This window comes from Dromaius novaehollandiae, chromosome 3, assembly GCF_036370855.1.
Source record: "Dromaius novaehollandiae isolate bDroNov1 chromosome 3, bDroNov1.hap1, whole genome shotgun sequence".
Classification (NCBI taxonomy): Eukaryota; Metazoa; Chordata; class Aves; order Casuariiformes; family Dromaiidae; genus Dromaius; species Dromaius novaehollandiae.
The window spans coordinates 1213389-1233403 of NC_088100.1; the positions used below are offsets into that span (position 1 = coordinate 1213389).

The following is a 20015-nucleotide window of genomic DNA, read 5'->3' on the forward strand; positions in this document are numbered from 1 at the left end:
AAACTCCCTCCTCCTCAGCCAAGTGTACGTACCACTGACACACACTCTAGTTTACTTTGAGTTCAGAACTTGAGTTTGCCCATTTTGTCACTTGCTAATAAAAATCCTTATTTATTGCTGGATGATGTTTGACATTTGTAAATGCAGAACTCTCAGTACTCCGCAGCGTGGATTTTAGCCAGAGGGAAGTGTTGTTCCTCCTCTGAGCCGTCATTCTGATGCCGTAAGACTGGCTGAATGAGCAGCCTTCGTCACAGATGCTTTCCGAATCCTTTGTGTTACCACTGCTCTGAGTGTGCGCTGTCTCTCAGCTCTTTCTCATATCCCAGTCCTCTGAGCACCTCCTTAGCAGAAATAGGCCAACTTAGCTATTTAGTTTGTGTCCAGTGAAGAAGAGTTGTCAAAATTGATTTTGTTTTGAAAACTGTGTATCTGAAGTAACTCTGTGCACAGGAACGCTTCGTTGGGGAGCAGCAGAGGGTAACCTCTCTGTAAGGGCAGTGTTTTAGGTTGGGATGTCTAAAGAAAGATATGTTTAGATAAGCTGGGAACTGAAAGCAGAACAGAAAAAGGAAGAGACTGAGCCATTCAGGCTAAAGAGGCATTCAGGTGTGATACAGCTTCCATGGCTGAGTTACCGGGCATCTGTTGCTATGATCTTAGTCCGTTGGACTGCTAACACTCAGATTTTCACCCCAGATCAAAGCCTAACTTTTAACAATCGTTTTGTATATCATGTATTTTTTTTACCAAACCAGGACGGATGCTGTGAATTGCAATAGGTTAGAAGGACAGCACAAAACACTGAAATGACTTAAAATGAAGTCTTAGACTAAACATTGGGAAAAATCCTCACGAAATGTAGTAATTGAATATATGGAATACTGAGGATGTGGAATGTGTATAGAGACAGACAAGCAAGCTGTAATGAAATTGTAAGCACTGTGGGGTTTAGTTGCTTAGAGAAATGAAGAAGGGTTTGGATGAGCTGAGTTTTATTCTAATACAAATATTAATCTTATAGGTTTGGCAAGTAACTTCAGTTCTGTCAGTTTTACTTTTTTTTTTTTTTTCCTCCTTTGCAAGACCTTAAAGTTCTAAGATACAGGTTCTCAGTGTGGTCATGCTAACATGTGGTTCTGATTGTTAGATATTGACATAATATTCATATTTTGTACCAAATAAATTAACACTGACAAGCTCATGCCCTAGGTATCTTGGAATAGACTGCTCCTAATCGTTGGACATAGAACGCTTCAACTGAGCAGACGTGGGATTTTTACTAGGAATACTGAAGCGTAGTTGCAACCTTTAAGTGTTGCAAAGATGAGAGGTGGTTTGTGACTCTACAAAAGCATGTTCCCTGTTCCTGACAGTTCAAAATTTCACTTTTGAAATTAAACTTGTCAAGTATGAGATGAAGTTTCCTGTTGCACACGCTCGTCGTGCAAAAAATATGGGGCTTTATCTAGACTGTTGTTTCCATCTTTGCCTCTAAAAGGAATTTTGCCCAGCAGTGGTTTGCTGGTAGCTAGAATAGCAATGTGTTTTGGTTAAGATACTTTACTTGGTGTAATGCGTCTATATTTAACTGTCGCTTCCTGTATTTAAACTGAACCTTTATTTCTAGGGGTTATGTAACATATTTCCAGATCTACACCTCGTTCCCTCCGCAGTCGCTTAGTAAGCAAGGGACACATTCGGGCTGAGGGTTTCCCGTCTGAGCTTAAGGCCGTACTGGTAGCTTTTCTTGTTTGTGCCGAGAGTAGGGACTGTGCTTCTGTAGCTGATGTAAATGCACAATAGCTAACAGAGTTGAAACGGTTTAAAGCATATATTCTGAATCATGGGTAGGATTTAATGGGCACGCAATACCATACTGGAATAAGCTGATCAGAAGATAACAAAAGAGCTTCAGTGAAAAGAAAACAGGCTCAATTTTGGTTAAGGACAGGAGATGAGACACTTGGTACTTGTGTACTTTCAGCTACGTTGCAGTTACGCTTGTGCATCAGGTATGTTTTAGGCTTTTTAAACATCTTGGGAAGCAAAGGTAGTTTTGTCTTGTGTTACAGTAGTAGTAGTGGTGCTTATTCAGATTGATACCTAACTTGAGGTTTTTCAGTACTTGACGTTCATCATTGTTTCAGAAGAGTGAACTTCAGCTGTTTCCAAAATGACAGATGCTAACAGATAATTTTGTGCATTAAAGAACTCAGTATATGTTAGCCATTTTCCAAATATGAAGGAGTTTCTTTATATAAAGTTGCCCAGGGTTTACTAAGGAACTGAGCTGGCAAAAGCGGTGGCTGAACAAACCTGTAGCTTACAGAGCAAGCCTTGAAGGGTTTCTGCATCAGTGGGGACAATTAAGTACTTGATTTAATAGCATTTGGTATTTACATAGGTGAAGGATGTATTTCTTTTCTCATACGGAAAACAATAGAAATAAACTGTTTCTCAATTTAAAATTACTACATTAACCTGCCTCTCACTGTACCATGTAATCTTCCGTCATCCATGCATTAAATCTTTTACATGCTGGTGTCCTTGAGAGTTGCTCTGTGCCTACAAAGCCAGATTGTTGTGTTGTGCTACCCTGCAATGTCTTCAAAGACCCAACGCTTATTATGCTTTGATGTGTTGGGTAGTGCAGATTTTTGTGCTCTTTGGGGTGGGAGCAGTCTCTTGTACCTTGTCTAGCACAACGAGAGATCAGCGTCACAGAAAAGCAGCTAATGGCCCTTTCTAACAATGCTCTGCCCCTTTCCTAAAAAGCAGGATAGCTGACTACCTATTACAGGGTGTGAAGACTGAGCACATGTGATGATATCTCAGTCATGCCTTGACCTTTAAGATATGCAGGAGTGAAGTAAGAATACCCAAGGTCAAGCTGAGTTAGACCTCACCAGAGGTGATAAACAACTTGCGATTCCATGGCTGCTGAAAGGTGGAGTTGCTGTTCAGTAAAGTTCGAGCTAGGATTAAAGATATTGCTCCAAATGTAAGTGTGCGTCTTCATTGCAGGGTGGTGTTGCAATGGCGAGCGAGGAGGTTGGGACAAAGGGAAGTGCAGAACGGCGGGGCTGGGTACAGTAACCTAAAGTTTATGATATAACGTCACATGGAAAGTTAGTAATGGTTGGGATTAGTACAGGATTTGGCAGAAAGGTACAAACATTTGGAGGTGAAAATATTCGTTAAGGGTGGGACCTGGAAGGAAGGGCACAGATGAATTTCTTGGAAGATACTAATATTTTCAATAATGGTCATAGTACAGAGAAGGGAGCGAAAAGGGAAGAGCCAAAGGAGGATGATTACTGCTCCAGAAAGAGGTAATATTATCGTTGTAGAAGTGATGAAACACTTCTGAGGAACAGAGTAATAGAACTAAAAATTCAGCTGTGGAAAATGTAATATCATGCGCTCCGGGAGCCTGGATGCAATTGCTTTGCAATGGAAGCTGAAAGGCTAAGGCATCCTATAGTTCACTGAACTTGCTAGCATAAATGCAGCAGTTGAAAAATTAAGTGATTTTTTTTCTGATAAAATGGGTGAGATCATTTCCTGTGGGCAGGTTTTGATTACCATGCTTCGGAAAGGACAGGTAAGAGGATCAGAGGGATGTAATAGCTGTTTTAGAAGGAACAACTAAAAAGATTAGGATTCTTCAGGTTGTAGGAGAAGTGACCAAAGGGGATTTTTAAAACCATGAGTGTCTTGGAAAAGGTAAGTAGAGATTGGTTTGCTCCTTGCCTCTTCCAGTACAAGAATGTTAGTTCTAGCCGAAGGCTGGAAGGTGGCATGTGAAAACCCCCAAGGAAGTGGCTCTAGCACCTAACGCAGTTAAGCTGTGAAACTCATCATCACAGGGTGTTGTGGTAGCTGCAGATTGACACGGCTTCAAAAGGGAATTCACGAAAGAGCAGTCTGTTCGCGACCGTTAAACATAGGGATGTGATCTGCGAAGTGATTTCAGAAGTCCGTGAGCTACAAAGAACTGCGAGTTGTGGAAATGTCCTGGGGAAAACCTCTGCTGTTGTCTGCTGCTGGGGAAAGGCTCGCTGAACCTCTGGCGTGACCAGCTGTGGCTGCTGCGTGCTTGTGGGTACATGCAGGAATCAGCTCCAGGTTTTTCATCTGGGGAAGCGAAGGCTGAAAAGAAATATTATAAAAACATGGTGGTGGCAGATGGCAGAGGAAGAAATGAGTGCTCTTTGAGCTCAAGGACTGTGGAAATCAGCAGGGATGGGAGACACTAGAAGAGGTTCTAGTTCAGGGTAATGGGGATGAGGTAGAGAAAGGAAAAGGTGGAGATCTAAAAAGCTAGAATAAGAGGCTGAAGAACTTCCAAGGCCGAGGAAGACAAATTACCATCTTCTCTTAACTGGGAAGTTCTCCTCAGTGGTATATACAGCAGCTATACTTAATAGTGTTATAATAGAACAGCTATTAATATGCAATCAGCAAGAGGACAAAATTGCTTTTGTAATAAAAAGCACTTAATTTGGAGAATTGAAGACATTATTTCTTTTTTCCTGCCTAACCGCTACTCTGATCCTCGTGTCTTTACATAAAGCTTGAATGTCAGTGTGTTTTCAGAAAGTCTGTTTGACTGACTCCAAATTCTAGAAATAACTTTATTTTTCTAAATATGCAATTCTTAAATTTGTGTAAAAGAACATGAAGTAAAACTTGTTCTGTAGTGCATCATAGCTATGTAAATGCATTCCCAGCTAGAAAACTTTCTGCAAAATTTTCTGTTTTGTACTTCATCGAGCTTCAGAATATGAATTTTTCCTAAAGCAACTTACCTTTCATGCCTAGTAGTTGCAAAAATACTCACCCCGGCTGAACACCAGCCTAGGTAAAAGAAATTTGCATCAGTGTAGCTAACTGAAATAGTTACACACGTATGGATTTCCTACTGTATGCAAGAGCTGGCATGTAGCAAGGATGGTGATGTCCACCTAAAGGTGCAGACAGCCCCACTAGTTGGATATGATCAATCTTACTAATTTTTGTATTGCCCCAAGAATGTCTAAAAGTGAACTCTTTCGCTGTTGACAGCTTTTGAGACCATTTGGCATGGATAGATTTCTATATAAATTTTTTCTGGATGGATATTTCTTCAGAAAAGCTGAAATTTGCCAGTCATGAAGTGTCTTTCAGATGTTCCCCTGTGCAGGAGTCTCTTACCCAGTTGCTCAAGCTTCTGGAGCGTACCCCGTATTAGCAGCGCGGTCTCAATCATTCAATGTGGTATTCTGCAGCGTAGGTTTTTTTTTTTTTTTTTTAAATTACTAGAAGATACAGTGAGACACTATTAAAAACTGTAGGATTATTTTTCTGGAAATTATTTGATTTAATACATGAAAGACCTTTATTTCAGGCTATGTGGACTGGAAGGACCTTCATAAATCATCAGGTATTATCTCTTGTTGCAACCACATAGACCTTTCATAAACAAACCGTGCTACACTGAGGTTTTTTTGGTCTCTGCTAGGTCAGTTTTGGAAAGCTGTCCCAGAAATTCCCTCCTCTTCTGGTTAGACTTTTAATATCACATAGTGCAGACGTATCTGAATGTTGGCAAGTCAGTAATAGATTTTTCTCTTTTCTTGTGCTTTTCCTTTCCCCACTCTTACTATTTACACAAGACAACCTTTTTTGCCTTCATTTTGCAGTGAAACAAGCGCTGTTCTCTTAGCTCTCTTGTGCAGCAGTGTCATTTTGCTTGGCTCCCCTGATAGTCCTCGCCTGCACTGCTTTTAGCTTGGAGAGCTTTGTGCTGTGGTTGGGCTGGCCGGGGAGCGCTCGGACCCTGGTGTAGCTCTTCCCCAGCCTCCGCAGATGCTTACCCACAGCAGGCATTTACCAGGCACCCCTAGCTTTCGAGCAGGTTCTTATGTCTTAGAGGCTTGAACAAAAGAACGGAAACTTGGGTCAATAAACAAGACATGGTCTCAGGTCCGCTGATGCCATTTACACAAGGTGGATTCATCAGTCTCAGGCAGTTTGAAAACATAACTCATTTCCCCGGTGCTGTTTGCTTCAATCAGTTCTCTAACATCAGATCCATTAAGAGTTATCTTTGAATAATGAATGGAGAGATCCATTAAGAGGGGGAAAGGGCAGATATAGTTCCTTGCTTTTTCCCTCCCCAGCCTTCTTTTCATCCCCTTGCGAAGTTTCAATTCCCAGAAAACATACCGGAGGAGTTAACTAAGCAGGTCAGTCGAAGGCACCTAGGAGGGGCACAAAACTCGTGGGGGAGGAATTAAGCTAGGTGCAAGTAGGAGTTTTGCAGAGATGTTTGGCAGGAGTCTGCCCTGAGTTTCATGATAGGCAACGTTTTCTTTAATGATTTGGATGAAGTAGTAGTATGGTTATTATATTTAGGATAAGCAGGAAAAGATGAAGTTGCAGAGTATTGATTATGTAGAGGACTGGGTTAGAGTTCAGGCTTTTTTTGACTGATTGGAGAAATACCCGTGGAAAAAGCTCTGTGAAATGCATTAGAGACAAATGCAAAGTTATAAGGTTCAGTAGATATAATTGATGTCATGGGGTTTAAGGGCTTTCTGAAGGAGGAAGCTGGTGCCTGTGGGTCAGGCAGGAATGCTGTACCTACGCCTTGCTGGTTTCTATTAGAGGCTAAAGAGGTGCTTCTGAAAGAGTTTCAAATACCTATAGTGAATTTCTCAAAAAAGCACAAAATTGTGGAAATCTGGACCGAAATCTTTCTGAAGTCCGTTAGGGAATGTTTAATCACACCTTGAATCAGTTTAAATGTGGAGATACCTTTGTTTCTAGCTTGTGTGAGTAGCATCATAGAAAACTGCCTGTAAATGTGGACTGTCAGGTTTATGCCCTCTGACAGGCACCTGCATATGCACTTAACTCTAAATACTCGACTTAATGGCAGGCAAGTTGTTTTTTTTTTTTTTTTTTTTTTTTTAACCAAATGCGATGCATCCCATCAAAGGTCTCATGACTAGAGGAGAAATACGCCTTCATTAACCTTTCATAATCAATGTTCAGCGTCTTCCTGATAGAAATCGATAACATAATGTTAAAGTTACAGTATATATCTTAGATGTATTTTATACCCTTCTTTTGACCTAAAATTTCAAGATTATAAACTTCTAAGATAAGTTTGAAGCTTTATAAACCTGATCTGAAAACACATTTTCTTTCTCTAATATATATTATATATGTGAGTCCCAGAAAATGTTGAGCCGCTGCCTTCCTGGCTGCTGAGCAGCTGCGGAGACGGAAGGGGAGCTTCTTGCTCACCGCACTTTTGTTGGATCTGTTACTGGGGTCAGGTCATCCCCGGCTGCGGATCTGGTCTTTTCCGACTGCCGGAGCAGCACTGCCAGGCAACCTGGAACATTTTAGGAAGTGTTCAGAGACTTCGGTCCTGGATCTGCTGGGTTTGCGCAGTGCCTCCTCAAGCTGCTCGGTGGCTATCGTGTTTAACCTCAGTGCTGCGGTTGGAGTCCTGAAGTGACTCGCAGTTGTGTTTGTTTTGGAAGAACTGCTCTGTAAAACGAGAATGCTTTGAACGACAGAACATTTCTAGGGTTACTCGGACACGTTCCCAACAGCGAAGCTCGCAGTTGTGTTGAAATATTATTAGAGCATTTCTTTCTCCTGGTTATATTCTGTCAGGTACCGGGTTTCACTGACACTCCAAAGTCTTTGGGACACTTTAAGATATGAAACTGCAAAATAAAACCATCATCTTCTGGGCAGAATTTTCAAAGTTTTCAACTTACTTGTGATGGCTTCCAGTGAAAAAAGTTTAAAATTAGCAAATTTCTATCATAACTTGATACCAGCTTTATTTAATATTATAACTTACCACTTTGCTGTTCAACAGGTAGCTTCATGTTCTGCCTCCTAAGTTATGCAAACTGAGTTAAGCAGTCCAGTATCTCCTGCCTTTGGTGCAGCTGACTCTGTGGTTTTTAAAAAAATCCCCTTTAAAGTAAAATCCGAAAGAGAAAAATTCCAAGCTTAACTTTCTGTATCCTTATTACGAGCCTGGGTTACTGAGGCTTGCCGTTTTTGTTCTCTGAATGTTTAACCGTGCCTGGGAGGGAACGGCCCTTCCTTGGAGCTCCTGGGAAGCAGGTGGTGCATCCTGCCGTTCGCTGGAAGAATTGCACGTCCCGGGTGATGGAGCGATAGAGCCCGAACCCTCCTGGCCGTGCCCTCCTGCTAACACATCTGCCGCGCTGCTTGCTTTAGTGCTCGCCTCTGATGTGCCTCTCGTCTCCTCCTTGCAGGGACACGGCAGGGCAGGAGCGATTTCACACTATCACCACCTCCTACTACAGAGGTGCCATGGGGATCATGCTAGTATACGACATCACCAACGCCAAGAGCTTTGAAAACATCAGCAAGTGGCTCAGAAACATAGATGAGGTGAGTAGTGTCTTTAAGATCCTAGGCTTTGAGCTGTTTGTTGTGACCCATAGAACATGTGATGAGTCCCACAGACCTCAGTTTGGGGAGTGCAGCTTCTGTTTCGGCCCAGGCGGGAGGTGCTATGGATAACTTAATATGGGGATTTGGATGCTGCTCTTAGACAGACTTGTGTGTTGCTTCCCTTCCTCAACTCTCCCTTCAGCAGTGGCATGAAGGGTCACAACGCTGCACTGTGGCTGCTGATGTCACTGCAGTGAAATGGCAGAGTTCAAATGTGAACAAAATTAATTTCTGTGCTGGAGAATACTTGGAGGAAAGGGATGCATGATTTTAATGACTGGGAACTGAAGTTCTCAAGAAGAGCTGCCATCACGACGTGGCGCGCAAAGAAATCACACTACGATGGAACTTGTGGAGTAGCTATGAGGATAGATCACCTCTAGTACTAACCTATTTTGTTAAGCTGTGTAAATCCTCAAAGATAATTCAATGTGATTCTCTCCATTCCCTCAAAACTGATGCTAGGCTATGTTTGCAGGTTTATTTTAGCTGACTGTTACAGATAGTATTGCAAGCTGCTTTTGTCAAATGTTAGCAACTTACTCTTGAAGCTGATTTCTTCCTTTGTTAGGAGGAATACCAAAAAAAGAGATTGGTAAAATTTCTAGGGAGGTCAAATGGAGCAGAGGAAACCAGTGTGGAAACCAAAAGAGACTAGGTCCTAAAAAGTCCATTCTTGGGGAATCCTGAGATGTTAGCAGCTCAGCTGTGAGTTTTCGCTCGTATTGTGCTGTCTTCAGATGGAATAAATGTGTGGGTTTTCCAGTTTTCTTTCACCCTAGAAAACATGGAGAAGAGCTTGTGGAACTGAGCATCAGGAGATAGGTGTTGCCAAGCTAGTTGAAGCATTGAGGCTGGTGAAAAATTCTTACAGATCAAAAATGTGATATTAGGCCTTTAATTTCCTTGTAGGAGAAATGGAATAACACACACTGTTTATGGTAAGGTGTAGATATAGCTGGGTAGAGAAGTGAGACACAAAAATATAAGGCAGCAAAAGAAAAGACTCTGCAGTTTGCTGAATCTTAGCTTGAAACCAAGGTTCTGCAGTTGCTTTGTTTAAAACAGTTTAATAGGTGATGTTTGACACCTCAGGGAGTGTTTTTATTGTGGAAGAAGCTCACCCATGAAGTGCATGGGCAGAAGTAACGGGTGAAGTCATTCTACTGCGATTCCAGCTCGTCTTCAGACTTCTCACTAAAATCAATGACAAGCGTTCCCTACTCATGTGCACGGGATTATTGAGAAGGGTAGATGCAAGAAAAGTGGCTAAGTGCTTTGGTTTTACAAGGAGTTAATATTTTAAAGGATATCATCTCAGTGAGAATTTTTAATAAAGCAAACTGATGTTCTAATTTGCAGTTTTCTGCAAGGAGGCTCTTCTGTAGGATGCACAAGCCCTGATTTAGAAGTAAAGAGGAAAGCTAAAGATGTTTAAGGATATTGTAACTTCATAGTTGTTAAATAATTACTTAAAGGTCACAAGTTCTGCGGAGGTATACCATTCATGGACTTTTCCTCCTGGCTAGTAGGAATTAGAGGAGTTATTCAAGTACTCGGTATTATGTGGTCAGGCTGGCTGCATTTCAGAGATGCCTGTTGCTATGTAAATAGCTCTCTGTGCGTGAAAAGTCAGTATTTTCAGTGAACAAGATAATCTACCTTTGCCGTCTGGTTCCTCTTCCTCCTTGTGACCTGAAGGAAAGAAATGGGATGATTCTGGTCACACTTCATTCTCCTGAGGAACATGAACTGGGTTAGTACTGTAAGCAGGAATACTGGGTACAGGGATCTTTTGCCTCCTGAATTCTGTTAGTACTTCTACCATAGAGAAGTATTAGGGCTGTTGGAGTGAAAGTGCAGATTAGACTTTCCAAGAAGCTTCTCATGTCAGATTTCAAAATACTTCCGTTATCCACTTAAGTGATGCTTTGTGCTGTGGCTGCTGGAATGTTTCAGCTGGGCTTATGTCTATCTTTGGCCTGTTGTTTCCTTACTGTAATGGACATTGGCAGTATTTCAGTGATTGAACTGCCTGGATATTTTTGCTCGTTCAGTATTCCTTGAGAAAGCATTGGCACCATGTTCTGCCTTACAAAGCTGATCCCCTGTATTCGTGGTCCTACTTTTACTTGAACTTGGAGCATTAGCATGGCCTCGCTTCAATTTTCCCGTTGCGATATCCTGTTTGTGTGCACTTGGTATATGGTCCGAGTCCCATTTCACTGTGTAAGTGTGCTGCCAGCTTTTCTGTGAGGCACTTTGCAGGAAGATCTAAGACACAAAGCTGACACACAGTCTTGCTCTGTTTTCAACATCAGAGGAACAGCGTGATGCTAGATCTCTAATTTCCCTTTGTTATTTGACCCAGTAACTCCTCTGAAAATAAACAAAATATAGGCGAGAGGACTTTTTAGTAACTTAGTTATTTGGGTTTGCAGTGGTTGAAAGCATAGTTGCAGTTCTTAGAGACTTGCTTGTCTATAGTAACACTATGCAAAGTAACCCTTAAACACCAAGAAATTAAAAATACTGTCAACCAGAGCCATTTCAGGACCTGAAGCTTGATTGTTGGAAACTGTAGACTTGGGATTTTTTTTGTTCTTGTTGTCCCATAATGTCTTGGCCTACATAGCATCTTTTTTTATAAATGCGTTTGTCTAGAGCATATGAAACCTGGCACCTCTAAGTGTGAGGCAGGAAGCTGATTCTTCTCCCAGGTCATTGAATACGACTTAACCAATGTTCGTTGGGTTAAAGTCCTTGACTAGAAGAATCCAAGTTGCAAAACATCACTTAGTCCTTGTCATAAAGGAAGACTTCCTACTAAGACTACAAGAATAAAATGGAAGGGGAAAAATAACTAGTGCTGGGGTGGTGGCAGAGCTGTCTCAAAGCTGTAGCTGTTGTCTCATTCCCCTGACAGGATATGAGCTCTTTAGTCTAAAGGCACTGTCTAAAAGAATGATTTCTAGCAGTCTTTGTTAGGGCTCGGGAAAGTGCAGGTCAACTAGACCTGTAAACATTAGACTGGACTTCAAACAGCTTGGAAATACAAAGGTAAAGTAGGTATTTACTGTTTGTTGGAGGAGGTGCGTATGTAAACCTGTCTCTTGATCTTATTTTAGCATGCCAATGAAGATGTGGAGAGGATGCTGTTAGGAAACAAGTGTGACATGGAAGATAAAAGAGTTGTCCCTAAAGCAAAAGGAGAACAGGTGAGTGTTGGACAAAAACTTGCTTATCAAAGTAAGCAAATCAGTGCCAGAACTTCCCGCCATCTCCAGGTTGGCAAACAGAATGAATTCAGCTGCCATTTCTGCTTTCTCTGGTAACTAAAATTTTGCAGACATCCTTTTATTAAGTTGCTTGTCACGTGACAGGCTTGTATGCTATCTATCTTCTTACGACCAGGCATTGACTTGTAATTTAACACACTTTTATTGCTGTCCTTTAATCATTAAATTCTGAATCTTCTACTTTATCTCCCGTCTACTGCACTAAAAGAATATTATATGCTCATAAATTTTGCTCGTTCCAGAGTTATAGCAGCACCAATTTAGTAACTCTACCGTAATGCTAACCTTCTGCTTTCTTTTTTTTTGTTCAGATTGCTAGGGAGCATGGTATTAGGTTTTTCGAAACTAGTGCAAAAGCAAATATAAACATTGAGAAGGCATTCCTCACATTAGCAGAAGACATTCTTCGAAAGGTAAGTGCTTACAGGTTTTGTTTGTCTGATCATTTGAAAAAATGTCCTAAAATTATAGCTGCTGTTGCTTTTGAAATTTACCTGAATTGTTGCGGCTTCTTATTTTGCTGCCCTGAGATCAACAAGCTCTTGAAGGAGGAATACTGTACAGTTAAAGCTTCTGATAAGCGTTTGATGCTTCATTATTATAGCGGTACTGCCTGGAGGGAGTAACAGACATCAAAGAGCCAAGGAATCTAAACTAGTGGTTGTTCTGTCTTAAACTCATAATTGTGTTGTAGATGTCTTGGAGATAAAACATCTGAATTGCACTAGAAGGGAGTTCTCCTTCCCCTCCTGCCTTCTTTCTTTCCTCCTGCGTGAACAGGGAACCTGAATGTTTATGGCTTCCTGTCCAGGATGCCTGAAGTGGAATCCCGAGGAGACCAGAGTCATGGAGCCCATGACCACTGGTGTTTTCCTTCCCGTTTTCAGTCAGTCCGTGTGCGAGGTGGGCCACAGGGCTTCCTTGAATTTCTCTTGTGACTATAAAGTGTCCCTTACTAAAATGCTCGGTCACAGTTCTAAAATTTGCAGTGATGGAGAATCTATAGGTGCCTCCATAAACTGTTCTGTAGGTTACACTTTAAAACTTACCATTTTAAAATGTGACCTTTATTTCTGGTATGCCTCACTCCGTTGTATAGTTGTTGAATCCCGTCATGATCTTTTCCTTAAATAAAGGAATCCTCTGCCTTTTCCCCTCTTCTGCCACTCTGACTTGGTGCTTGCTGGTTTATTAGTTACGCCTTCAACCATCTCCATCAATGCACAGTGTTCTTTAAAGGCTCTGAGTGTCTGTCAGGAGTGGTTTGGATATGGTTGGCAGATGAAACAGATGGACTAGATCTGTCACTTCCTACCCCGCTTTTAATGGTTAGCTCTTTCAGCCTCAGGATTTTGTTGGCTGCTTGCATTGGAGGCTTACTTTGTAACTGTGAGAAGAGCGTGGATAATCCGTCCTTCTTGTGGTTAGTTCTCCATCCTGTAAAGTGTGGCCTGCCATGAAGATGGCTGTCTTTACTGAGTTGCACACCCAAATCTTCCTAGACCCAGAGCTGCAAGAGACCACTATAACTGAGAGGACAAGGTGTAGGGCAGGCTACCTTTCATAGGTAGAAAATGTTTTGTTTTCTAATAGCTCCTGCTGTTTTGTTGTGAGATTGGGCTGATCTGGGTATGCAGATGGCAGGGACTTTACCATCATTACGATCTTCCACTCCTCTACTGCATGAACGCTGTTGATAATATTTTGTCTGAGTTAATTGATGAAAGGTTTAGTGCGAGGTCAAGGCCAAATCTTTTCCCTTTTAAATACGTATCTACTCAACAGCTTCTTGTTTGCAGTTGTGATTTTGACATGTTGCTTAATCAGGTCTTGACAGGCTTTATGTGAGAAATCAGATGAAAATTGTTGGCCGGTGGTAAATAAAGGCTGGACTAGTGACTCTTAGTTGACCCTTTGGACCTCTAAATTTTTACTTTGGGCCTCTCTCCGCTTACATGAAGAAGTGGGGGACTTAACTTTTGCATGGCTGCAATAAGGGAGAACAAGAAGAGGAAAGGAACAGAGATGCTAAGCTGTAGTATTCTGATGAGTGTTTATATTAGTATCTAAACAGCTGAAAATAGATGTCAGCATCTGATCAAAACCACTTGACTTTAATTTTTGCTTTGGTCTAACCAAGTTTACATCCCGTGACGCAGACAAGCCTGTTTGTGCACTGCCTCAAACTGGTGTCCTGAGTAACTGGAAGGAAGATGCTTTTGAAGAGCCCTTCCTCATCCATAAATTACTCTGTGGCTTTTTAGGGTCATTAGTTCACATAATTTAACTACATCTGGCGCTAGTTGTACACTATGATTTACTTACCCCACCAAAGTCCAAGTGTCAGTTCTAAAAGCAGGATCTAGAAATAGTTTTAGTTTATTTTGGGGTGGGCCAAGGTCAAAAGTTTGTTCCAGATTTCCAGTTTTTGTTGATTTAAAACAAAACAAAAAACCTCACTGATGGGTTTTGCACACTTTTGCTGACAGGGGGAGGAGAATTCCCCACATTTTCATGGATGTGTTTGTCCACAGTTTATGCATGATACTGTTTGATGCAAGTCTCTTTGTAAGCCTCTACCTCTTCAGCACTGAATACTTGCTCTGTTGCAGAATGTCGCAGGAGTTACCTAACTTTTTTACTTGTTTCATTGCAGACCCCTGTAAAAGAGCCCAACAGTGAAAATGTAGATATCAGCAGTGGAGGTGGGGTGACAGGCTGGAAGAGCAAGTGTTGCTGAACGTTCTCCTATATCACCAATCGCCATCCACCGCCCCTTTTTTCTCGCTGCAAAACAAACCACTCTACCCGTTTTTAACCTTAAACCAATGTTTTGTTCCTCATCTTAACAAGCTGCTGTCTCCCTTTGTCTTTCTGTTTAGGACAGCTTGCATACTATAATTTTCTCAACAACATGTATAGGAAAATCATGTCCGTGACTTCATTTTTTAATGTTCCTGCTCAACTTACCACTACGTTTTGGTTGTATTATAGTCCCGTTCTTCCTGACATTAAAACATATAGCAATCATATTCAACTCTCTTCTGCAAATTGTATAAGAATAAAAGTTAGAATTAACAATTTATTTTGTACAACAGTGGAATTTTCTGTCATGGATAATGTGCTTGAGTCACCATATTCTCTAGATGCATCAGCAAAAGAGCCAGGAAAACACTCATTTTCGCCTTGAGTATGTGAATGGGGTTTATTTTGTCCTGTGCCTTATGTGGAAAGGAACTTTTGTTTTTCACTCTCTCCCCCCCCGTTTTGGTGGAAGCATGTGCAGGAGACATCCCATCCATACCTGACCATTTTAAAATACTGAACTCCTTTGTGATTGCTTTCTGTAATTGTTGGTGTAACGCATCGAGGACAAAGGGTGGTGCAAAAAAACATTACATTTAATCTGCTATGTCTCCTTTTTGGTGATCTAGCCATTCAGAACTGTTCCCGCTCCTGTTTTTTTTTCCTCACTTGCAACTCTTTCCTTTTGCCTGCATGCTGCTTTTATTTGCTTTTCTTCATGGTGTGATGTGTTAATTAAAAGGACGGCAACGTGGTATGTTTGCCAAAAAATTTAATACAAAGCACTGATTTAGCTTTCAAGATAAAATGTTGAAGATACCTACTAATTTCCCTCTAGCCAATGTCGGTTCACTAGTATATCTCCTCTCTCCTCCTGCATAGCCATTGGGTTTTATGATATGGAAGAGTTATTTGCATGCACTAGTTTTCTATGGAGGGTGATGTGGTTGTCTACTTTATGTGTATGAATATAACACGCGGTTCCCAAACTGACAGCAGTTGACATGAACTTTAAGTTCTCTCGTACTGTTAGCCTCTCCGACCGGTTGTGCGGTAGCCTCGCAAAAGGCCGAGTAAAACTAGATTTTAAAAAGAAAAAAATGGCAGTTTAATTTATCGCCTCCCTGAAAACTTTGCATTTCCCAGTGTTAAAAGCTCCGCGAGTCGTTTGTGCTCCAGGCAGCCTCACGCTCGCCCCGGGAGCCCGGGCACGGAGCGGGCGATGCGCCCCGGGCTCGCGTCCGGCGGCGTCGGCTCGCTCTTCCCGGCGGCCGTCTCTCCCCGCCTGCAGCCGCTCCGGCCCGGGGAGGCACCGGCGACTCCGTGGCTTCCTCCATTTCTGGAAGAAAAGAGGGTCGAGGACGGCCGCTCTGACTCCTCCGACTGCTCCTGTCGAACTGGACGTCGGTCTGTGGCAGCATCTGCGCTTCCCCTTGCCTTGCGTTTAAAATACCACCTAGGAGAGCTGCTCCAGCCGAGGACACGCAATTACTTTAGACACCCCCCCGCCAAAAGCTCCCCTTCCGCTTTGGGGTCGGACAAGCTCGTCCGCTTGGTTTTTGGACTTCTCTCCAGTAAATAATTGAAGTAGTAAATAATGCTGATTTAACGTTAATGAGATGACGGTGTTTTAACATTGAAATCCTAGTTTTGACCTGCTTTGGGTGTAGTCCCTTTGCTGACGTGTGTCCCCTTGCTCTGTGTCTCGGCGTTTTGTCTGTCCTTGTTCACCCTTCCCGGCCGGGGGCCGCGGGGGGCAGGACGCGGGCTGCCACCCTCGGCCTGGCTCCCTTTCGCCCGCGCTGTAAATAGAGTCCGGCTACCTTTCTGTTCGACCTGCACTTTTTAACATTGTCAAAAAGGGAAAAATGGAGAAATGCACATCAGTTTTTTTTGTATAACCTTTGTTTTAAGCGTGCGCTTCTTATTTGCGCGGAGGGGCTCGGCTCCTTCCCCACGAGTCTTGGGGTCCTTGGCAGAAGCCGCGTGCGTTGACGCAGCAGAGAGCAGCCGCTCGGGTACTACTAGCTACCACCTCGGTTTCATATTCTACTTACCACGTTAATAAACTGAAATATTTCTAGATGGTCGTCTTCTGCTCATATAAAACCATGAGTTTTAACCGTGTGGCTTGGCTTGCTTTCGTTTGTGGAGCGCAAGGCCCAGCTGAGGAGGAGCCAGCAGCGGGAGGCAACGCCTGGGCGCTAGAAAGTCAAAACCGTGCCGGAGGAATTTGCAGCAACTTTATTTCTGCTGGTACCTAAATTTACCGCTAGCTAGCAAACTAACTGCTTGTGCAACCTGTATTTGGGCGGCACCCCCCTCCCCGGCCCTGTGGGTGGAAAAAAGCCGAAGGCCTGCGTAGAAAACGGTCTAAAAGGAGCCGTTTCGCAGCCGCTTTGCCCTGATGCACGCGGGAGGCGAGCTCGTACGTGTCACGGCGAAAAATGTAACTGCATTAAATCGGTGATGCCAAACTAAAATCCGAAGTTGAATCCATCGCACAAGTGTGTTAACCGTTTTATCTTTAGTCCTTAAATGTAGCGAGCGTCGCAGTCACGGTCGGGATCGGGACGGTTAAAGCGAGGGGGGCTCCGAAGCCCAGCGGAGGTAAAGCCGCGCTGCGTGTGCCTGGACTCGGATCGTGGGAAAACAGCATCAATTTGTAAGGTCTAGGATTAATTCCCATGCCTACAATTTTTTACTTAATCTTTTAATATTTTTGCTACTCCACTCTGGCTTTTTATTTAAAACACATTCTTTTGTACCACTTACTGTATCAAATTGTATAAAAGATCACTGTCCCATTCTTGGTCATACCAAGAGCAAATAAAAGCTTTTCTAAACTTGCAGTCGTTCCTTCGTGGGCCCTGTTAGATACCCCGGGGTCTCCTGCGGCCGCTGCAGGGCCCTGGGGACCGCGAGGCGAGTGCCCTGCTCCGCTCCGCTCCTTCCCGTGCTGGCGATGGGGTCGGCGCAGGCAGGAGGGAGCTTTGCGTCTCCGGCGGCAGCGCGGGGCCGAAGCTGCTGTGGCTGCTCGGATGCATTGCTAGAGCAGCCAAAGCCGATCTGTGCTGCTAAGAAATCGCTTGAGTTTTGGTATAGCTGCTCCTTTCCTCTACTTGTTTTATTTAGGAAGCTTTAGATGGTTGTTTTTCAAGGGCAGGACCACGGCGCTAAGCGAAAGGGCCCGTCTGAGGCTGCCGAGAGCTGGCGGCTGGTAGCCGGGGGTGAACCGGGCACTCGAGAAGGTGCCGCCAACCCCGCGATGCCCATTTCTGTAGGGAGGTGACAACTCGGCTCTTGCAAGAGTAGTTAAAAACCGCCCTTTCTCCTTTACCTCTGAGCACCCGCAAGCGTTAGCGTGAGCGCAGCTGCCTGGGGCCTGGGACAGGCGTTTGGTTTTACAAGGGCGGCTGCTCCCCTGGGCTTTGGGCCCTGCCTGCGCCGGGGTGAGGAGCCGAGGGGCTCCAGCACGGCGAGGAGGGGTCCTGGCCCTGGCGCCCGCTGCGGGGGCCGTGCAGCCAAGGGCACCGTCCCCCCAAAGCCCGTCACGGCTCCCCGTCCGCCCCGGTGCTGCGGCCGGGCCCCCGCAGACCTGCGCTGAGCTCGAAGCCGGCGCGTGGCCCCGTGTGGCAGGGTTTGCAAGGGGGTGCAGGGGGTTGCAAGGGGGTGCAGGGGGTTGCAGGGACTTGAAGGGGTTTGTGGGGGGGTGCAGGGCTTGCAGGGGGGTGCAGAAGATTGCAGGAGGGTGCAGGAGTTGCAGGGGCTTGAAGGGGGTTGCAGGGGAGTTCAGGGGGTTGCAGGAGGTTGTGGGGGTTGCATGGGGTTGCGGGGGATTGTGGGGGGTTGCAGGGGGGTGCAGAAGGTTGCAGGGGGTTGCAGGGGCTTGAAGGGGAGTGCAGGGAGTTGCAGGGGGCTGCAGGGGGTTGCACAAAGTTGCGGGGGGGCTGCAGGGGGTTACAGGAGGTTGTGGGGGGCTGCAGGGGGGTTGCAGGGAGTTGCAGGGGGCTGCAGGAGGGTACAGGATGTTGCAGGAGGTTGCATGGGGGTGCAGGGGGCTGCAGAGGGGTGCAGGGGGCTGCAGGGGGGGTGCAGGGAGGGTGCAGGAGCTTGCTGGGTGGTGTAGGGGGGGTGCAGGGGGTTGCAAGGAGGTGCAGGGGGTTGCAGGAGGTTGCAGGAGGTTGCAGGGTTTGCAAGGGGGTGCAGGGGTTGCAGGGGGATGCACAAAGTTGGGGGTTGCAGGGGGTTGCAGGGTTTGCAAGGGGGTGCAGGGGGGTGCGGGGGCTTGAAGGGGAGTGCAGGGGGGTGCGCAAGGTTGCGGGGGGGTGCAGAGGGTTACAGGAGGTTGTGGAGGGTTGCAGGGGGGTGCAGGGGGCTTGCAGGGGGTTGCAGGAGGGTACAGGAGGTTGCAGGAGGTTGCACAGGGGTGCAAGGGGGTGCAAGAGGGTTGCAGGGGGCTGCAGAGGGGTGCAGAGGGTTGCAGGGGGGGTGCAGGGAGGGTGCAGGAGGTTGCTGGGTGGTATAGGGGGGTGCAGGGGGATGCGGGGGGGCTGCAGAGGGGTGCAGGAGGTTGCGGGGGGGTGCAGGAGGTTGCTGGGTGGCATAGGGGGGTGCAGGGGGCTGCAGGGGGATGCGGGGGGGGTTGCAGGGGGGTGCAGGGAGGTTGCAGAGGGGTGCAGGAGGTTGCAGGGGGGTGCAGGGAGGTTGCAGAGGTTGCAGGGGGGGTGCAGGGAGGGTGCAGGAGCTTGCTGGGTGGTGCAGGGGGATGCGGGGGGGCTGCAGGGGGGTGCAGGAGGTTGCAGGGGGGGTGCAGGGAGGGTGCAGGAGGTTGCTGGGTGGCATAGGGGGGTGCAGGGGGCTGCAGGGGGCTGCAGGGAGGTTGCAGGGGGGTGCAGGGGGGGTGCAGGAGGTTGCTGGGTGGTATAGGGGGGTGCAGGGGGCTGCAGGGGGATGCGGGGGGGGTTGCAGGGGGGTGCAGGGAGGTTGCAGAGGGTGCAGGCGGGCGCAGGGGGGCTGCAAGGTGAAACCCGCTCCGAAGGCAACACGAAGCTTTCCCGGGGGGGGGCCGGGGGCGGCTGCCCGCACAGCGCCCATCACCGCCGCCTTCCCCCCCCCCCGCCACCCCCGCCGCGGGCTCCGTCCCCTCCCCGCTCGCCGGGTGCCCGGTCCCGCTGCCCCGCGGCGGCGCCCGCAGCCCGGAGCCGCTGGCGCTCGGCTGCCGCCTGGCGCCGCTCGGCCGGGAGAGGGGGCAGCGCGGCGGGACGCGGCGGGGCCGGAGCCGGGGCCGGGGCGGGGGGCGGCGGCCGGGAGCCCCCGGGCGGGGCGGGGGGGGAGGCGGAGCGGGGCGGGAGGGCGGGGGGGGGGGGACACGGGCGGGGGCGCCGCTGCCCCGCAGCCCCGCGCGGCGGA

General features: G+C 46.1%; 2 protein-coding genes across 2 annotated transcripts in view; both read left to right on the forward strand.

Moving 5' to 3' along the window:
* RAB10 (RAB10, member RAS oncogene family) overlaps positions 1–17455 on the forward strand; it is a 47235-nt gene extending 29780 nt beyond the window's left edge. The window contains exons 3-6 of the mRNA XM_064508189.1: positions 8298–8436; positions 11628–11717; positions 12110–12211; positions 14455–17455. Of these exons, the coding sequence (XP_064364259.1) occupies positions 8298–8436; positions 11628–11717; positions 12110–12211; positions 14455–14538 (415 nt within the window). The 3' untranslated portion in view covers positions 14539–17455. The remainder of the gene's footprint in view (positions 1–8297; positions 8437–11627; positions 11718–12109; positions 12212–14454) is intronic.
* Positions 1–20015, forward strand: part of HADHB (hydroxyacyl-CoA dehydrogenase trifunctional multienzyme complex subunit beta) — a 644785-nt gene that overhangs the window by 572469 nt on the left and 52301 nt on the right. The gene's annotated exons all lie outside the window — the stretch shown is intronic.